The sequence below is a fragment of the Chinchilla lanigera genome, unplaced genomic scaffold (assembly GCF_000276665.1).
Source record: "Chinchilla lanigera isolate Chin_1 unplaced genomic scaffold, ChiLan1.0 scaffold00005, whole genome shotgun sequence".
NCBI classification, from domain to species: domain Eukaryota; kingdom Metazoa; phylum Chordata; class Mammalia; order Rodentia; family Chinchillidae; genus Chinchilla; species Chinchilla lanigera.
Genome location: NW_004955406.1, coordinates 40,222,683 through 40,243,120, shown reverse-complemented (window position 1 = coordinate 40,243,120; position 20,438 = coordinate 40,222,683). Strand labels below are relative to the sequence as shown.

The following is a 20,438-nucleotide window of genomic DNA, read 5'->3' as shown; positions in this document are numbered from 1 at the left end:
AACTTTTTTTTCTTTGAGATAGGGTCTCACTGTGTAGTTTGGGCTGTCCTTGAACTCAGAGTGATCCTCCTGCCTCAGCCTCCTATTATAGGTGTGCGTCCCCACGCCTGGCCTCTTTTTTTTTTTTTTTTTTGTCTTTTTGAGACAGGGTCTCGCTGTGCAGTTCAGGCCAGCCATGAGCTCACTTTGTAGACCAGGCTGGTCTTGAACTCACTACGATTCTCCTGCCTCAGCCTCCTAAGTGCTGGGATTACAAGTGTGCACCACCATGCTCGGCTAGTGCCTGGCATCTAAAACAACTTCTAAGGTAAGGAAAAATAAAAATTATATCCAGTGATGAGATGGGACAAGGAAACCCATCCAAGGAAGTTTTAAGAAATTGCCTTTAGGGGCATATGCTGTCATTCAGTGAAAAAGCTGAGTGGAATGCAACAGGCTTGGCCATAAGGGAGCTGCTATTATTTTAACATATTACTTTTCCATTCATTCAACAAGTATTATTATTATTATTGTTATTATTATTTGGTACTGGGGATTGAACCCTGGGCCTCACACATGCTAGGCAGCACTATATCACTGAGTTACATCCCCAGTCCTTTTATTTTTTATTTTAAGATAAGATCTAGCTAAATTACCTGGGCTGGTCTCGAATTTCAGTCCTTTTGCCTCAGTATCCTGCTGGGGTTACAGGTGTGTGCCTGGCCAGTGAATTACTGGGAACCTATTTTATGTCAGTCAGCATACTAGATCAGTTGTTTATTTATTTATTTATTTATTTATTTTTGGCCTCAGGACCCCTTTACACATTTAAAAATTGAAGACTCCCCAAATTTTTGTTTTTGCAGGTTATATCTCTTGGTAATTACTATTTTAGAACTGAAAGCTGAGGAATTAAAAAGATATTCACTTAAAAAATGATAAGCCCCACATGTTAACATAATTTTTTCTTTTTTGAGACAGGGTCTCAATCTGTAGTTCTGGCTAGCCTTGAACTCACAGTTATCCTCCTGCTTCAGCCTCCTGAGTGCTGGAATTACAAATGTGTGCTACCACATCTAGCTGCTTTTTTTTTTTTTTTAATCTTCTTGAGACAGGGTCTCGCGATGCAGTTCAGGCTGGCCTTGAACTCACTTTGTAGCTCAGGCTGATCTCGAACTTGCAATGATCCTCTTGCCTCAGCCTCCTGAGTGCTAGGATTACAGGCATGCGCCACCACTCCCAGCTAGCTGCATTTTTTAAATAAATAAAAAATTATTTTTTAAAATAAAAAAGGTTTATCAAGAGTAGCAGCCAGGTGTAGTGGGGCTACATAGTGAGTTCAAGGCCAGCCTGAACTACCAGAGACTCTGTCTCAAAAACAAAAAAAAAGTCCCATTTCTTTGTGTCTGGCTTAACCTCAATTAGTGGGAATCTCCTATCTAGGTGCTTTTACATTTACTCTCTTGCCAGATCATATACCAAGTGTCCTGTAGGAGACTTCATTACACACTCATGAGAACGTGAACATGGCGATGACACACCCCAACATGATGATGCCTGCCTGTAATCCCAGGCATGGCAGGATTGCATTTTTTTTTTTTTTTTTTTTTTTTTTTTTTTTTTTGGTACTACACATTAAACTCAGGACCTTGTGCTTGTCAGGCAGGTGCTGTGCACCGAGCTATATTCCTAGCCCCAGGACTGCACATTTGAACTAGCCTGGACAACTCAGTGAATTTTTGTTTTAAAATAAAATTAAAATGTCCAGGGATGCAGCTCAGTGGTAGAGCACTCATCTAGTATTCATGAGGGGGGAAAGAAATAAAAGCTAAAATTTTGACAAAAATATGTCTTATCCTAAGGATCCTCCAAAGTGGTTTCAAAAGAGGAGCCTCAGAGCTGGGTGTGGTGGTGCACAATTAGTAATCCTAGCACTTGGGAAGCTGAAGCAGGAGGATCACAAGGAGTCTGAGGCCAGTCTGGGCTATATAGTGAATTCAAGGCCAGCCTGGACTACATAGTGAGATCCTGTCTCAGACAAACAAACAAACAAGGAGCCTCAAAGATGTCTGCTGTACTAGATATTTAGGATCCAGCCCTCAGGAGCTCAGGGAGCAGCAGGAGCAAACATTGACAGGGATACATCATAAAGTGCTGCAAGAGCTCAGTGAATTCTGACCAGGAAGGGCAGCCACTGCTCCAGGCCTACAGTAACATTTGAGCTGGATTTTTTTTTTTTGTTTCTTTTTTGTTTTTCCAGTACCAGCAATCGAACTCACAACGTTGCGCTTGCCAGGCAGGCGCTGTGCCGCAGAGCTAAATCCCCAGCCCCTGAGCTGTATCTTGAAGCACAAATATGTCAGTAACACAAAACAGTGCCGACTTTCCTGGCCAAGAACCAGCATGAGGAATGGTATGAAACCAGGGGCACCGAGCCCAGTGTCCTCAAGTGTAACACGCATGAAGAGAAGCAAAGAAGCGTAGGAACAGGCTGGAAGAGCATCGTGGGAGGACAGGCTGAATAGAGCCTTTATTCTGCAGGCTGTGGGAAGCAAGAGAAGACTGTCAAGCAGAATAGCACAGCTAACAACTCATGTTTATGTCCCTGCTCGATCTGGGGCTGGCACTGCACTAGGAACCTAGTTCTCTCCCCAGCCCATTGAAAGAAGAATTACAGTATTAGCCCCACTTTACAATAAAAGGAACTATGTGCCTGGCATGCTGTTGTGGTGGCGCATGCCTGTAATCCCAGCACAAGAGGCTGAGGCAGAAGGATCACCATGAATTCCAGGCCAGCCTGAACTACTTACTAGATCCCATCTGAAAAAAAAAAAAAAAAAGACTATGGCTTCTTGCAATTAATTTGCATATTTGAATCTCTTTTACCATGAAAACTACTATTACTAATATATTTTTCTAAAGTTTTTAGGATTGAGAAAATATGTATTTTCAGATACAGATAATGAGATAGTTAAAGGGTAAACAGACAAATGGAGGACCTCTTGATTTCCTAGAAAAGTTTTCCCTGAACAGACTCAGGAAGACCAGCTGGCTTCTCCTGTGCCCTCAAAAGAGTTTTTCCGTGTCCCTAGTTTTCATTAAATAAATACTACTCTCCTTCTGTCCTTGTCATTTGACTTCAGAGCGATCGATTAAAAACGTAATCAAACACAGGCAATTTTTTCAAAGGATAATGGTCACCTGTGCTTCCCTCACTGGTTGTCTGACCCTGTTCAGGTTGCTGAAGAAGTATGAGTTGAATGTGTTGTCTGCTGGGAAAAGCATAAAAGACAGCGGATAGTTTGGGGGACTAACCCTTCTGTGACTTGGGTTTGCCCCGCCTAAATTATAGTCTTATTAAGGAGACACCATCTGAGTTTTCATTTATATGGGGTACATGTATCAGTTGATCGCCCAAAAACCTCACACCTCCATCCTAGACAATGCTAAATAGTGATTTAGAACTCCTAAGGCAGAAGCCACAGGAACACATAATTCACTTCTTACTTGAGTTTTTCAGTTTTATTATTCACTTCAGATGATTCTTGTTTTAATATCAGACATACAGTTATACAACATTACCCAACTCGTATTATACAGCTCTCAGCTCGACGGTCTACTTAGCACTCAACAATACCGCAACGTCGATATATAAACCTAAAATAAGCCTATACACTTCCTGTATACCCGACCCCTAAAAGAGCAGGAGAAAGTGCTCACTGCCCCCACCACCCGGCCCCCAGCTCCACTCCCTTCCCTTTAACCCTGAGGGCGGAGGGTTCGGTTTCCTAGGAGACCACACTTAATCTCTAGCGCAGGCGCACAGCGTAGGTCTGGCTGATGCAACCTTCCGCGTGCGAGCTGCTCCACCAAGAGTAAGGAAGCCGACAGGGACATCTGGCAGACCAATCAGCTGCCACGCGGAAGTGTGAGGAAAGACCCGCCCCATGGGGCTTTGCGAAATATGTTTGGTTACGCCCTGCTGGTGGCGTAGACTCCTGCCGTCCTTCGTCTCATCCGGTACCTCTAGAGTTGTCTAGCCTCAGCGCCTGCTCTGCGGCCATTTTGGGCTTCGCATCCACCTTCACTTCTTCGTCTACGCAGCCTTCCTGCGTCGCGCTGTTCCGGGCCTTGGAACGGTCGGTATCTCTGGGAAAGTGGCCGCCGCTGCCGCCGCGGGAGGGCTCCCATAAATGTTGGAGAGGTCTTGCACGGACTAGGACGCCTCCTTCTCTTCCAGGATGGCTCTCGCCTCGGCCCTCGCCTCCTCTGCTAACCTCTCGGTTTTGTGGTCTGTCGCGCGCTGCCGACGCCGCTGCCGTGTGTGGCTCTCCCACAGGCGCAGGGATCTGCCTAGAGCACCGACTCCGCCGCTGGGCAAGGCCGAGGTCGTGTAGGCCTCCCTCTCCGAGCCCCGCCAGCCCTGCCGAGAGATCCTCGGAGCCGGAGATGGAGCCGGGGACTCAGGGTTCTCGGAAAGGCGCCGCCCCTCGGGCGGGCCCCTGGTTCCGGCTGCCTTTCTTCCTCTCCTGGCTGTCGGGAGCGGGCGCTTCCAAGTTCCCGACGCCTGACCCCGAGAGCAGTGCGGACCCCACACTGCGCTGTTCTGCGCAGCCCGAGGCTCAGACCAGCGCCTGGACGAGGTTCCTTTCCCAGCTCCTCGCCCCGCTCCCCAGCTTGCTCCAGAAGCTGCTGATGTGGGGCCAGCTTTTCGGTGGCTTGATTCCGACCAGATGGCTCGATTTCGCCGGGGGCTGTAGCCTCCTGAGAGCCCTGAGGGGACGAGAGGAAGCGGGCGCCCCCACTGCGCAGAAAAAGTCCGTGAGTTTGCTGCCACCGGACCTTTCGGACAGCTCAGTCGCCAGCCCCTTTGATTGGCTGGGGGAGGGGGTCCCCTGGCCGTGTGCGACCTCTGATCTAGGGTTGGGGCTCAAAGCCAAGAGAAGGGCTTTGGACGCGTCAGCCCCTGCCTTTTTCCTGGGGCAGCAGCTGTGGGGCATGGAGCTGTTGCCGAGCGGCCTGCAAACCCATCTGTTCTGCAACCGGGAAGTTGGCTCCGAGCCCTCTGGGCCTCTCAACGTTCAGCGCTTAGGCGGTTTCAGCGTGGTTTCCTACCTGCTGCACCCTTCCTACCTGGATTGCTTTTCGGGGCTAGAGCTCAGCTGTGAGAACGGCCCTGGAAGGGGCGGGGGCGAGCTAGTTGGTTTCCAGACGCAAACCCCAGAGAACAGCTGCCTTCCTGAGAACCGCTGTCATTCGCAGCCTCTGCCTGCAGAGATCTCTGCAGCCTCTTGGCAGGGATATCCACCTCTTTCCAGAGGAGGCCTCCCCGAAATCCACCATGTTCGTATGAAACGGCTGGAATTCCTTCAGCAGACTGGCAAGGGACAAGAATTACCCACACCTGACCAAGACAATGGCTACCACAGCCTGGAGGAGGAACACAGTCTTCTCCGGGTGGATGTGAAACATAGCGCAGATACCCCACCACAGTCTGTTCCTCCTGCTGGAGCTGTGCCTGGAAGCAACCAGGAGCCAGGTGAGGAAAAAAGACAGTTGTTGACCGAGGAGGTTCCGCTTGCTCTGGAAAAACAAGGCCCTTTGGGAAGCGTTCCATCTGTTGAGATAGCTGCGGAAGAAGAGCCTGCGGAGGACCAAGTCAGTGTAGTTGATTCCTCAGACATAGAAGATGACCTTCCCGTTTCTGCCAGACCAGCTTGTGGTAACAGACTGATAGATTATATTCTGGGAGGGGCATCCAGCGACCTGGAAACAAGTTCTGATTCGGAAGGTGAAGGTTGGGATGAGGAAGATGAGGATGATGGTTTTGATAGTGATGGCTCACTGTCAGAATCCGACCTGGAACAAGACTCTGAAGGACTTCACCTTTGGAATTCTTTCTACAGCGTAGATCCTTATAATCCCCAAAACTTCACAGCAACAATTCAGACTGCTCCCAGAATTGTTCCTGGAGAACCTTCTGATTCAGGGAAGGATTTGTCTCCCAATTCAGGTCTAGAGGATTCTCCCCAGGCTGAAATCTTTTCTGAGACCTCTGATTCTAATTCTGAGGAGGAAGATGACTGGGAATCCAGTGTAGATGAGGCAGAGAGTCTCAAGCTGTGGAACTCTTTCTGTAATTCTGATGACCCGTACAACCTTTTAAATTTTACGGCTCCCTTTCAAACATCAGGAAAAGATTTGAAAGACTGCCTTGACTCAAAAAGACCACCTGAGTCCTTGGTGGCCGTTTCTGAGTGTCACAGTGTACTTTCTTGTAAGTTGCAGCTGTTAGGGCGCCAAGAAGAAGAATGTCCAAATTTGCTACAGCATGAGATTGTAGAAAAACACACGCGTATCAAAAGAAAAAAGGTTGGTTTCTTTTAACATGTCTGATAATTTGTTCGGTGTTGATACGGTTAGATAGAGCAGCATGACTTTGTTGGAGGCATAATTGCCATATTTTTGAGGAAGCTCTCTATGGTCACGTGTGGATTCAGAACTGTTCAAATGTCCATTTCTCCTTCTTCCTTCAAGGTAGAGAACTGTCCTGTTCAAAAGGAAAATGTCAGTATATGGCTTTTAGCAGGAAAGTGCCATTTTCATTTGGGCTGGTGACTGAGCTGTTTCAACTTATCTGCTATTTTTTAGAGAACAGAAATACTAAACTTTGTGTACTTGTGACTTAGTTTTTCTAGAGCTGGAGAAATGTCTGTTACAGCTATAGAGTTTTAAGGTGGTTTTAAATGGTTATTTGTTTGCAAATACTCAATCTTTTATTTGCTTGACAACTTTTTTTTTATTCCAGTCCACTAGAACAAAAGAATATATATCAAATAGCAAGTCGTTTACTGTTTATATAGTGGTTCGCAACATATACTTTTTGTCCTTACTTGGTTTGATTGACCATTGTTTTTGTTTTAAAAACAATACAGAAAGTGGTATTTTCTTTTTTAAGAGAATGAAAATAACTAGCTATAGTGGCCATTTAACAGGTTAATAATGGAAGTAAACAATGGTGGTCACTTATTTGGTTTATCTTGAGTAGTTGCTTCCTCGTCAACTAGTCTTAAAACCTCATGAGGTGTTTTACTCTTTCATGATATTGTCAGCTTCACCTGATTTGGGAAGTCCTTTAAATTTGGCTTTTCTCAGCTGAAATTATTAATTGAAAAGAAACACCCCCGGAAACACAGGGGGTCTAAGTATTGTAGAGGAAGTTTCTTTAGTTTGCTGTGCCTTTGTTTGGGAAGATGAGAGTAGTGAGTTACTACTGACCTCAGATTCTGCAGCATGAGGGAGATTTAAATTCATAGTACCATAATCTGTTGGTCTCAAATGACCAATTTAAAACTTTGAAAGTATTCCTAGGATAGAAAACCTTTTTCAGTGGTGGTAACAAGACATCAGTCTTAATCTGTCACATTAAAAATTAAATTGTAGCTCACACTTGGTACAAGATATGATATTATAAAAGAACGTATTATTCTTTTTAGGGGACCCTGACAAAATGACCTACTTGAGTGAGTAGGCCAGAGCCGAGGTTGGACAGTGGGATCAGCGCTTGGCATCTGGAGACCTGTGCTCTGAACTCAGTAGTTAGGGCCAAGATATTGGGGTGACCACTATACCTGAGAAGTTGCTTGACGCTCTTGGCCTCTATCGAGCTACTTACCTGATGAGAATAGTATCTCTTGTAAAGTATTGTATGATTTATTGTGTTTTTGTTTTTGTGGGTGTCTGGTGCTGAGGATTGAATCCAGAGCCATGTGTATACTCAGCACTTGCTCTACCACTACTACATCCATAGCTCCGTGTTACACAAAATTTAAATGAGATGGGTGAATAGCGTTGGAATGACTCAGGCCAGTCTCATGTCTCATTTTAGCTGACTGAGTACAATGAAGTAAGTGAAGTGGATGTGAGACTATCGATTGAACTAGAAGCAAAAGTTAGAAAAGATTATGATGTATGTCTAAATTATTTGACAGGCTTTTAACTACCTGCCATTCTTTAGGTCTGTGAGAAATGGGTAGTGCGTAATTCTTAGAGTGAGGCCTTCCAATCTAGGAGCTCAAAATACTTCATATCCTGGCAAAACAGTGCAGATTGTAGAGCCAGACAGACTTAGTGTTTGAATCCTGATTGCATCTCTTAGCTGCTGTGTGATTTTGGACATGTCAGTTAACCTTCCTTTTTTATCTGTACAATGGGGGGTAATAGTTTACACCTAACAGATTTGACTTGAGGACTAAATGCGATAAAAATTGTAAAGCTCTTTGAAAAGAACTTGGTATATGGTAAACACTATATAAATGCTTGTTATTATTTATTTTAGTGACACGATGAACGAGTAACGACTAGAATGCAATATCTTGTAAGGTGTTACATCCTGTTAATTATCCTCAGGGGTATTCCTTGGCCTGATGTAAAGGGAATGAAAGTAGGACCTCAGTGGGGTTAGCTGATGTAACTGTTAAACATAGTTTAAAGCAATTCTTTACTTTTTGAGTTTGATAGCTTACTTTGATACCTTTGTTAGAAATTAAGTAAGGATTAAATAGAGGTTACTAATTATAAGTAGAGATTTTTACTCCTTACATGTTATCTTGTATAATAGTCAGAATTTCGTGTACATGATAATAGAAAATTGAGAATCTGAACTTTGAGTGCCAGCATGTTGCTCAAAAATTTTGTATTATGGAGCATTTTGGATTTCAGATTTTCAGATTAAGAGTGCTCCGTCAGTAAAGCTAGTGCAAATATGCCAAATTCTAAAACACTTCGAAATCTGGTCCCAAATGTTTCAGCTAAGGGATTCCCAATCTCTACGTATAGTGATAACATATTGAATACAAAGCTTTAAAAAAATTTTTTTTAACTTGTTACTGTGTTTATTTTATATGTTATTTATTTATTTATGTCTTTTTAAGATAGGGTCTCGCTATGCAGTTCAGGCTGACCTGGAGCTCACTTTGTAGCCCAGGCTGGTCTCAAACTTGCAACGATCCTCCTGCCTGAGGCTCCCCTCCCGAGTGCTGGGATTACAGGCCTGTGCCACCATGCCCAGCCTTTATATGCTACATTTTTTTTTGGTATTGGGAATTGAACTCAGGACCTTGCCCCAACATGGGTGCTACAAAAATAAATATAAAACAATTATACATGTTTATGTATGTTGCTTATAACAAATACATATACTTACCTGTCAAAAATTCTAAACTCACAGTATGTTTTATTGATAATTCTCAACATGTGTGAGAGTAGCAAAAACAGTAGAATTACAAACCCTACACACCATTCATATTTTTAAAGCTTTTAAATTTTAACTGTAAAGTCTCTTGTTACACAGCCTTAAAGATACTTTACCTTATTTACCAAGTAATTTTCTCTTATATTCTGATTATAAAAGTAACAATATAATAATCGGTGATTCAAAAATTGGAAAGGACTGAAGTGTACAAAGTTTTTTAAAGGAAAAAGGAAGAGTAGAAATAAAAATATTACCCCAATACTTGGGAGGCTTTTGTCAAAAAGACAAAAAAGGGGACTGAGGATTTAGCTCCGCAGCACAGTGCCTGCCTGGCAAGTGCAAGGTCATGAGTTCGATTCCCGGTACTGGAAAAAAAAAAAGAAATAAAAATACTGTTAAGGCCTTCGCTATGGTAAAAAACATTGGCTTCCAAGGATATAGTGGTTATTTTCTGAAATACTTTGTTGTTTTGGGGGAAAATATCACAGAACTATACTTCTCTAAGTATTAAAGCATAACAAGGATTAACAGTAAAAAATTTTTGTTGACCACCTGAATTCATTAAATTAGCACTAAAATTAGTACTAAAAATTAGCACTAAAAACTAAGGTCTGGCATTGGAAAGATTTGTGTATATGTGTGGCTGTATGAAAGATAATTATGGGGGCTGGGGATTTAGCTCAGCGGCACAGCGCCTGCCTGGCAAGCTCAGGTCATGAGTTTGATTCCCGGTACCGCAAAACAAAACAAAATTATGTAAGTTTTAGGGCAGTTGTTCACTGTTTTGTGTAACTACCATCTGCTTAGACCCTTTTTTCAAATTTCAGATACAGCTGGGAACAAAGGTTCCTATAAGATACTAGGTGTTAAAGAAGAATTAGTAGCATAAAGGGCTATTGAGACCTAATGATAATTATTTTTTCCTTTTTCCAATCAGATTTTATTGGTACATTTTGGGTATATATAATGATCACATTCATCATAGAGAACTTGTATGTAACTTCTCAATGGTAATTCTAAGATCTTAGAGAGCTATTAAAATTAGTTTTTGTCTTTACAGGTAACTTTTGTTGAAGAAGTTACTGAGTATTATATAAGTGGTGATGAGGATCGCAAAGGACCGTGGGAAGAATTTGCAAGGGATGCATGCAGGTTCCGGAAACGAATTCAAGAAACAGAAGATGCTATTGGATATTGCTTGACATTTGAATACAGAGAAAGAATGTTTAATAGACTTCAGAAAATATGCTTCAAAGAATTTAATGTTGTCCAGCAATGTTGAATCGAAAGCCTGTCACCCTAGCATACACTACCTCTTTCTTGAGAGGTTTCTTTTGAAAGTGAATATTAGGGGCCGGAGATGTAGCTCAACAGCACAGTGCCTGCCTGGCAAGCACGAGGTCCTAAGTTCAATTCCCGGTATCAAAAAAAGTGAATATTGGCAGCTGTCCTTCGACTTCTTTTTATTAGAGGAAATTTAACTTAAATCCAGTGACCTCTAGTTTAGTATTTTTTGGTAACATTATCCCACATGGAAACTATAGGTTTGAAGCTAGCCCTCACAATGAAGAATGTGTGACTTTTAATCTTCTCATATTTGATTTTTAGTTAGATGTGGTTTTAAATGTCCTTTCCTTGCTTGAGATGAAAGGGGACCTTTTGAGTTGTTAATTTTGCACTTTCAAAGCTTGTTTTCTTGGGAACGATATTTATAGGGCTTACGGCCCATTTTCAGTTCTAATTTAAATGTGTATTTATGTAAAAACTTTGGCTCCCCCCAACATTCTGAGATTAGTGGCCTTTTATGTTTTTCTACAATTTTTTATTTCAGTGATTTAGCCTGTCCACCTTAGGGCTAAAAATATAACTGTGTATATGTTATACACTTAAAGTACATTATCTTGTGTCACTTTTTAAGTTTGATTTTTGTTGAAAGTATATGGTGAATTTCTTTTTTTACGTTAAGTTCTACTTAGATTTCCAAGGGCTGTCACAACATACACATGCGCAGTACTCTCTGCTAGTTTGGGGAAACTGCATCTCTGCCAAATTTGAAATATCAAATATATTTGATTTCTGTGCAAACTGTTCTTTGGAGAGGGTTCTGAATATATTATTGTAGTTCCTGAGTGAATGTAGTTTTTTGTATCTTTCAATGGGTAGAAATTATACAATACTCTAGAAAAGTAATAATTATATCATGGATATTTGTTTTTTAAACTCAAAAGCATAGAATTTTCCTAAAAGGAAGATAGGAGACATGTCAGAGTAATTTGGTTTTGTTGTATATGCTCAACAGAAAACCAGTATTATTAATATGCCTCAGCACTGTCACTTTTAAAACCTGTCAGGTGACATTATAAACTTGGAATGGGCAGTTCTGGATTTTCAAATTTGAAATGTAAAGTACTAATTTCAGTTAATGTCTGGGCTTATTGTGTTCTACTATTTTAATAATGAGAAAAGACATGGCAAAGCTCATACTTTCATGAAAGAGGAAACAATAGATTTAACAACTAGAAAGTCTTAATATTTTTAGCCCAAAGTTTACTTCTGAATTGAAGTCTTCACATCGACTGGTTGTGGGTGGTTTATGTAGCTAGAGTTTACATGGTGTGTATCTGTTAGTTAGGTTGAAGGAATGTTAGCCAGCTCTTGAACAGTCTGTTTTTCCTCCATGTGTCTCCCAGTGGAAAGCATTAGAGTATGTGACCGCTTAGTTTTGAACTTAATTCAGTGTGAGGATGCATTTTTCATCAGTTGTGCTGGCAGGTTACTACCTCAGTTTATAATCTACCTGGTCACTATCTTATTTGGTCTGCTCTAAGAACTGCCTCCAGTGTTAGATACATTCATTGATACGCTGAGAGTGCAGCACTGTAACAATTGGTCAGATTTTTGCAGAGCCCTTATTCTATGTGTTTTGTGCATCTCCACTTCGGTCCCGTTAGAGGTTCCCCTTCCAGAGTGGTTTAATACCGTGGGAGCAGTCTGGTTCCCAGCCTCAGCTGCATCAGTTGGAAAGCAGGCACTGTTTGCCTTGTGAAAAGCTATGTGACAGTGCAGAGGCATTCTTTTCAAGCTGGACGCATACTGCTTTGTTTCAGAGACTTAGGTTGTATTTTGTGTTTCTGAAATCCAGCACCTCTGCGTATTGTAAAATAATGGAACATCTTCATATTCACTGAACTTGTGAAAATTGCTCCCTTGGGAATCCACTGTCACAGCCTAATGAGTAAAACCTTGGTTAGGGCTTCTTCCCTATATACCACTCTCCTTTAGAAGTGATCAGACAGTGATGAGGACAGAAGGGATTTTTTTACAGTTGGTCTGAAGAGGAAAAAAATTGTCACTCATCCCAACTCTAGCTGTACAAGTGACATCCACTCCTTAGCCCACAGCCCCTGTCAATCTTTAAAAGAAAATCCTGGGAGGTTTTAAGTAAATGCTTTATATAATAAAGTCCTGTAATGGTGCTTTAAGTGTCAGTGTAGCATGGGAAAGGGATTGTACAAACAGGTGAAATTTGCATTTCTGAGTGATGAAATGTGATAACACCTCCTCCTCTGTAACTTGAAATCAAAACTACCAGATTTTATTTTTTATAATTTAAGGAAGGTAAAGTTAGGGGACTAGCAACTTTAAGTCACCCTGTTCAAACCAGTTCATTGAGATTTTATAGCTCAAATTCTATTTGTGTATATAACTTAACTAATCTGTAAATTGTAATAAATATATTTGCAATTATTAAATGTTATGTGATATTTTGGTTCAAGTTTATATTATGTTTTATAGCATTTTACATTGGTTTTGGAATTACCAAGCAAGAATTTCAGGGTTAAGTCATTCTTGTAGAAGCACTGGAGTGCTGGACAGATTCTGTGACATATAAATTGTAACTCAGCTGCAGGGGAGGATAGTACGGAGATAAAAATATAATTCCAAATCACAATATAGTAATAAAAAAGAGAGGTTGGTTCTTAGAGTATAGAAGTCCTTTCTAGAAAATGAGATTTATTTATTTATTTATTTATTTATTTATTTAGGGGGGTATTTTTGAGACAGGGTCTCCATATGCAGTTCAGGCTGGCCTTGAGCTCACTTTGTAGCCCAGGCTGGTCTCAAACTCGCAACGATAGAAAATGAGATTTAATTACAGATTTGGCCTTAGGTCTCCAGTGCTGCTGCAAAGAAAACAGTAAAATAACAATCAATAAAGAAGCAATAAAATTTATATAGGCTTAGCATAGTGTTTCAAGTAACAGGGAAATCTCTGTTTTGTGCATTATTGTTTATGATAACATGGTATTGTAAATCATGGTGTTTTTCCATTTATGAAATTAAATGTGGTGGGTGTAATATCAGAAGAAAAACCTGAACTTTTTTTTTTTTGTCTTTTTGAGACAGGGTCTTGATATGCAGTTCAGGGTGGCCTTGCTCACTTTGTAACCCAGGCTGGTCTCAACTCCCAAGGATCCTCCTGCCTCAGGCTTCCCAAATGCTGGGATTACAGGCGTGTGCCACCACACCCGGCTAAACCTGAACTTTTTATCCTGAAAAAAAATTTAGGTTTTAGCAAGCCTGTTAATGGGTTAAGGAATAATAGCATTCTAGATTGGGTGTGGTAGTGCGTGCTTTTAACCCAGCAATTGGGAGGCTGTGGCAGGAAAATCACTACAAGTTCATGGCCAGCCTGGGCTATATAGTGACACCCTGTCTCAGTCCCCTGCCCCAAATTCTCAGTTCAGGCATTTGGATCTTCCTGGGTAATGAAAAAAACTTGTTTCTGAATTGGAAAGAAAGAAAACTAACATTTACTTGCAGATATTCAGTATTTAGAACAAATCAAATTGACAAATTACAGCTTTACTTCCATCTTGGGTTAATTTAAGTGTTTTTTAAAATCTCCCTGGGAAAATAGCCACATTCATGTCAAGCCAGATTTATTGCTACGCCTATTTTGACATCATATACAAACTGATATTTTCCTTTTGTACACTAATAGAAAATTTAACACAAATAATTGCTAATCTCAGAAATTTGTCTTACATAAGGATTTGTGAATTTGGTGGTCTCTGATACTGTCTTTTAGAGGCCTCCTCAGACACTTTCGCGTTTCTGTGTGTGTGTTTATCTTTTTTTGTGGTACTAGAGACTGAACACAAGGCCTTCACACTGAACCCCTTCTCCCCGCAGTTTTGAGACAGAGTCCCACTGCGTTGCCCAGGCTGGCCTTTAACTTCAGATCCTCCTACTTTAGCTTCCCAGAGTTCTAGGATTAGAGCTCTATGTATATTTGACAAAGTAGAAATAGAAAAAAAAAAACTTCATTTTTTTCTCATAAAATGCATGTTATTTATAAAGGTAATAGAGAATGTAGACACTTGTGATACAATTTTAAAAATACATATGTTGTCCAGGCGCTTCTTAAACTGAGAGAATCAATATCAATTTCTCTTGCGGAACCAGCCTCTTAAGATTTTTTTTTTTGCGACAGAGTCTCGCTATGCAATTCAGTCTGGCCTTGAGCTCACTTTGTAGCCCAGGCTGGTCTCGAACTCGCAATGGTCCTCCTTCCTCAGCCTCCCGAGTGCTGGGATTACAGGTGTATGCCACCACGCCTGGCCACTAGCCTCTAAGATTTTTTGGCTGAAAAATGTCTGAATAGAATCAAGTGTAGTCAGATAAAACCTAATTCATGTTGTATACACATACACATGTTTCCATAATTCATTACATGGGTGGCATACACAGCTTTTTAGAATCTTTCTACACTAGTAATTAGGATTCTTTGCTTATGGGCTGGGTGTAGTGACACACCAGCAGTTCCGAGACAGGAGGACCACAGTTGAGGCCATTCTGGGCTACGTAAAATCTGTCTCAGAAAACTTAAAAAGGAAAAAAAAAAGGAGTCTTTGCTTATAAATTTTAGTCAAATGTTTGATCAGTACAAAACTAGTCTGCCTTCTGGGTTTGCTCCAGTGAGATGAAGTGTGTCACTCAGTTATGACTAACGTACAGAGGTAGTATGGTATCAAGATAAAAGAATAGGCAGTGAATAAGACAAATAGATCCTTTCTTGAGGATTCATCAAGACCTGTGGTGCTTTCAATTAATCCAGTTGGCAGGGTTGATGTGGGTTTTAAAGAGAAGTCATGCACAGAATAGAGGGTGTTGGTTGAGGGTGGGTATTAGGTATTACTATATAAGCAGTTGAGTTACATCAGTGCCTTACCATTGATGGACTCTGATCTCGAGGGAGAGAGAAGGCTTGTGGAAAATGAGTTGCTTGACCCATTGGAAGGATTCCCTCAAGATGTAATGAGACTGGCAGTCCGTTTGCCAGTAAGGTCTATTTTTTATTTTTATTTTATTGTCTTTTTTGTGAGACAGGGTCTCACTATGCAGTTCAGCCTGGTCTTGAACTCACTTTGTAGCACAGACTGACCTTGAACTCAGCAGTGATCCTCCTGCCTCAGCCTCCTAGGTGCTGGAATTACAGGCCTGCATCACCACACCTGGCTGCCATTAAGGTCTAGAAACCTACCAGAAGCTTTGAAGCAACTTTTCAGATTTTTTTCTTTTGAGCTGTTTCCTTGGGCTCAGTACTTTCTTCCAATTTCTTCCTGCTTTTATTTGTAATTTTTTTTTCCTTTTTCTTTTTTTGCAGAATTAGAGATTCAACTCTGGGCTTTCCAAGTAGGCTTCACTCCTAGCCCTGTTTAAATTTTTTACATTTGAAACAGGGTCTCACTAAGGCCTTGGGTCTTGATAAGGCTGGGTTTAAACTTGGAACACTCCTGGCCTCTGCCTCCCAGAGTGCTGGGATTACAGGAATGTAGCACCACACTCAGATTTGCTCAATTTCTCCCCACTGGTATCAGGAATTGAACTCACGACCTCACGCTTGCCACGCAGGCGCTATGCCGCTGAGCTAAATCCCTAGCTCCTTGCTGAGTTTCATTTTCACTGCTGTTTTACAGATCCTTACCTAGAACCAAGAGGATGAAGACTTTCAGGGCACAGTTGCAGAGATACTGACCAACAAGACGCACAGGCTTCATAGAGTTCTGAACTCTTCAGAGCTTTATCCATCAAACTGTTGGGTAAGTATTTGCAGTTTGAGACCTGGTTAACTTTCAGAAACATCCCAAGGATGTTCATGGTCAAAGGAAGGTGACATTAAAAGTGGATAATGCAATAGAATAGGTAGAACTCTTGAAGATATTGGTGTAGGCAAAGACTTTATGAACAAAACCCCAATCACACAGGAAATATCACGAATCAGCAACTGAGATCTCATCTTATTAAAAAGCGTTTGCACAGCAAAAGAAACGAACAGAATGAAGAGACAACCCACAGTGCTGGAAAAAATTTGCCAGCTATTCCTCAGACAAAGGACTACTATCTAGAATATATAAAGAACTCAAATCAGGCCCCCTAAATTTAAAGACCCAGTCCAAAAATGGGCATCATAAGTGAAGAGACACCTCTTAGATAAAGAAGTACAAACAGCAAGTAAATACATGAAAAAATGTTCAACATCACTGGTCTTTTGAGAGATGCAAATTAAAAAACAGATTCCATCTCACCCCAGAAAGAATGGCTATCATCAAGAGATCAGTAACGGGGGCTGGGGATTTAGCTCAGTGGTACAGCGCCTGCCTGGCAAGCATGAGGTCGTGACTTCAATTCCCAGTACCAGAAAAAAGCCAAAAAAAAAAAGTCTATAAGAAATCAGTAACGAATGCTGGTGGGGTTGTGGGGAAAAAGGAACCCTTCTCCACTGTTGCGGGGTATGTAGACTGGTGCAACCACTGTGGAAATCTGTGGAGGTTCCTCAAAAAATAAACTAGAGGTTTATTTTTCCCAGCTACTCACCTTCTTGGTATCTTCCCAAAAGAATTAAAAACGTCCTACCACAGTGATATATGTACACATGTGTTTATAACCACACAGTTTGTAATAGCTAAATCTTGGAAACAACCCAAATGCCCCTTTAACCAATGAATGGATAAAGAAGATGTGGGTTTTTTATACAATGGAGTACGAAGCCATAAAGAAGGATAAATTTTGATACATTTCTACCTAAATGGATGCACTTTGAGACCAAACTCTCAAGTGAAATAAATCACACACATGTTCAAATATTGCCTGGTTTCTTTGGTGTGGGATATTGAAAGTGTAAATAAGGACCAAAATGTATAATAGATATTGGGAAATGGGAAGAAAATGTTCAAATGAGAAGGAGAACAAGGGAGGGGGAGGGGGAAAGGAAGGAAGGGACAAGAAAAAATTGAAGGAAGAAAAAATGGAAACAGTTTTTGTAAATAAAGAAGAGGGATTGAAGGGAGGAGAATGGAAAACAGGATATATCATGTACAGGTACAAGTTCTTTATGATGAATGTGATCATTATGTATATCTAAAATATATCCCCCCAAAAGACACCAGCCCTTAACCTTGTGGCCACTGGGAGCTTTCTTAGGGGCCCTGCCTCACTCAGGAGTGTACTTCTTTTCCTTTAATACATGTAAAACCTTGGTACCCTTTTTTTTTTTTTTTTTTTAAGTGCATAATAGTGCTTTGTTAAGCCTTTTCCTAATGGGATTCATATCTTGGCTCTGAAGGCAAAACCCAAAAAGGAGTCTCCAGAGTTTTGAAAAATGCTCGTGGGGATGTACGTTCTCAAATGGTTGTTTTTAAAAACAAAATTTCATCACGTGCAGACTAACTCCATTTGGTCCCTCCTGCCTTCTCACATTACCGTGTAAAACTACTTTCCTCTGACCTCATCTGAACAGCTTTAGTTGTTTCTTGCCTACTCCTACCCTCACTGGTCTAAAGGCCCCGAGGGTAGGGAATCTTATGAGTCAGAGCTTGGAACTGCCTGGTATGTTAGAGTCAAGGAGTACAAACAAATTGAATGAGTTAATAATTGAAGGTCACCTCTCATGTGGTGGTCATGAGATCAAAAAGATCTACCTGTGATCAAAAAGATGGATGCTGAAGACTCAGAACTCGAAGGTCCTTTGAGAAAAGCTATAGTAAGCTCTAACTACATTTGTAGGATGTAATTACAAATGTCAGTGTGGCTGGGGAGATAACATCAATTAACCTCAGTGTTGTTAATAGGGGAACAATTTAACATGTGAGTGGTGCATGCCTATAATCCCAGCACTCGGGAGGCTGAAGCAGGAGGATCGTTGCAAGTTAGAGACTGCCTGGGCTACAAAGTGAGCTCAAGGCCAGTCTGAACTGCATAGTAAGACCCTATCTCAAAAAGACAAAAAACAAAACAAAACAAAACAAACCGTGAAAAAAACCAGCTAAGGCTTTTTTTTTCTGGTGAATATAATGTACTAGAGTACGAGAATGTTCTCACCACTTCAGGGGTTCAAGGCCGGCTCCTTTCTGGCAAAAGATTGGTTTGGGGTCCCTAGCAATGCTCCTTTGAATCCTCCAGATGGCGATACTTACTGTGCGGGGCCCTCCCCGGAGTGGCGGCCTGTCTGGCCCTGGGAGGTGCTTCTTCAGTGAGAGAGCAAGCAGGAAAGCTGCCCGCCCTTTCCCGGCCTGCCTGGCCCACCGTGCCCCTACCTTTTTGTGGTAGCTACCCAGAAATGGGGTCTCTTCCTTACAGGAGAACCAGGACTTGTATTTGAACACGAGCAAGGGCTGAGTCTGTCTGATGCCCAGGAAGGGAGAATGTAGTCAGCGAAGTGATTCAGCGGGTTGGATGTGGGGACCCGCGGCTGACCGATGGCGAAATGCGGGGTTCCTGCACACGGGGCCCGGCATCTGGGAGGAGCAGGTGGCGCTCTGCGTCCAGGGACAGTTGCGCACACGCCTGGCCTGCACGGAGGGGAAGTCCTTAGACCCCTTCACTGGAGTTTCCCAGTGAGGGCAAAGGGCCAAGAGCAAGTGCAGTCTCAAGGCTGGGCTGTGAGAGGTTGGCATCGCCTGCGAGGGAGCAGAGAGCCATGCGAGGTGAGCGGCCTTGCGTGCCACTTCAGGCGCGGGGCAGGGCTGGCCAAGGTGCTTGTGCGGTGAATTTCCCTGTACCTGCAGGGCTGAGACGCCTTCCAGCTGGACTGTTGTCCTTTTGTTTCTGCTTGATTTGATTGTATAGGGAAGACAGTAGAGGTTTCTTTTTTCTACCTCTAGGAATTTACATAGGGTTTTTTTTTTTCCTTTTTGTACTTCTGTTTAGAAAATGTATGCTACTGAGAGCCGGGTGTGGTGCATGTCTGTAATCCCAGTACTCAGGAGGCTGAGGCAGGTGGAATGCCATGAATTCGAGGCCAATGGGGCAACGTAGTGCGTTTGAGGCCAGGCTGAACTGTATGGTGAGACCTTGTTTCAAAAGGATTTTTTTTTCTTTTTGGTATCAGAAATCGAACTCAGGACCTCGCGCTTGCCAGGCAGGCACTGTGCCGTTGAGCTATATCCCCGGCCTCAAAAGAATTTTTTTTTTGAAGTGTTACTGGGATGGAACCCAGTACACATACATATGCTAAACAAGGGCTCTACCTTGTGGGTGATAGCTCCAGCCCTTTTAATTTTAATTTTGAGACAGGTCTTGCTAAGTTGCCCAGGCTGGCCTTGAACTTGTTATTTTGTTTTGTTTGTCTTTTTGAGACAGGGTCTCGCTCTCCAGTTTAGATAGCGAGAGCTCACTGTATACCCCTGGCTGGTCACGAACTTGAAACAGTTCTCTTGTTCAGCCTCCCAAGTGCTGGGCTTACAGGTGTGCACCAGCACGCCTGGCTTGAACTTACGATGCTCCTGCCTCAGCCTTCAAGCAGCTGGGATTCAATCCCCTTTCAGACCTGGCTTGTTTTTGTCCTGATTGCCACATTTGCTGGACACCCATCGCCTGAACAGACTGGCCTGGACCGGAACCCCAGTGCCCGCCCAAGGGAAGGCCCTTTCGTAGAGAATATAGTATTAAGTGACAGCGGGCGAGTCCTGCTGGGAAGCCAGGGGTGGAACCAGGTGCACATTCTTGCAGGTGATTTCCCAAGGCCATTGTCCCTGCTTGTCCCTAACAGCACAGACCCTGAAGGTCCTTTGGGAGTGTTTACCTCCTTTGATCAGGTTTCATCTCCCCTCTAAAGGCTGCCCTGACTGGTGACTTCATCCCTGGACCTGGGATTCTTCATCTTGTTTTCACTGTTACAGCACCCTGCGGATGTTTTCTAAAA

At 42.3% G+C, this 20,438-nt stretch overlaps 1 protein-coding gene across 1 annotated transcript; it reads left to right on the top strand.

Annotated features, from left to right (window-relative positions):
* The first annotated feature begins 4,409 nt into the window (after window positions 1–4,409).
* Ppp1r15b (protein phosphatase 1, regulatory subunit 15B) lies at window positions 4,410–10,605 on the top strand. Its single transcript, XM_013522788.1, has 2 exons — window positions 4,410–6,351; window positions 10,293–10,605. The coding sequence occupies exons 1-2, from the start codon at window positions 4,429–4,431 to the stop codon at window positions 10,512–10,514; spliced, it is 2,145 nt and encodes a 714-aa protein (XP_013378242.1). The 5' UTR covers window positions 4,410–4,428; the 3' UTR covers window positions 10,515–10,605.
* Window positions 10,606–20,438: the final 9,833 nt, after the last annotated feature.

Excerpts from the sequence above, each read along its gene's own strand:
- Ppp1r15b (XM_013522788.1), top strand. The coding sequence starts at position 4,429 with ATGGAGCCGGGGACTCAGGGTTCTCGGAAAGGCGCCGCCCCTCGGGCG. Across the intron at positions 6,352-10,292 it reads CGCGTATCAAAAGAAAAAAG|GTAACTTTTGTTGAAGAAGT; the intron begins GTTGGTTTCTTT and ends TTGTCTTTACAG.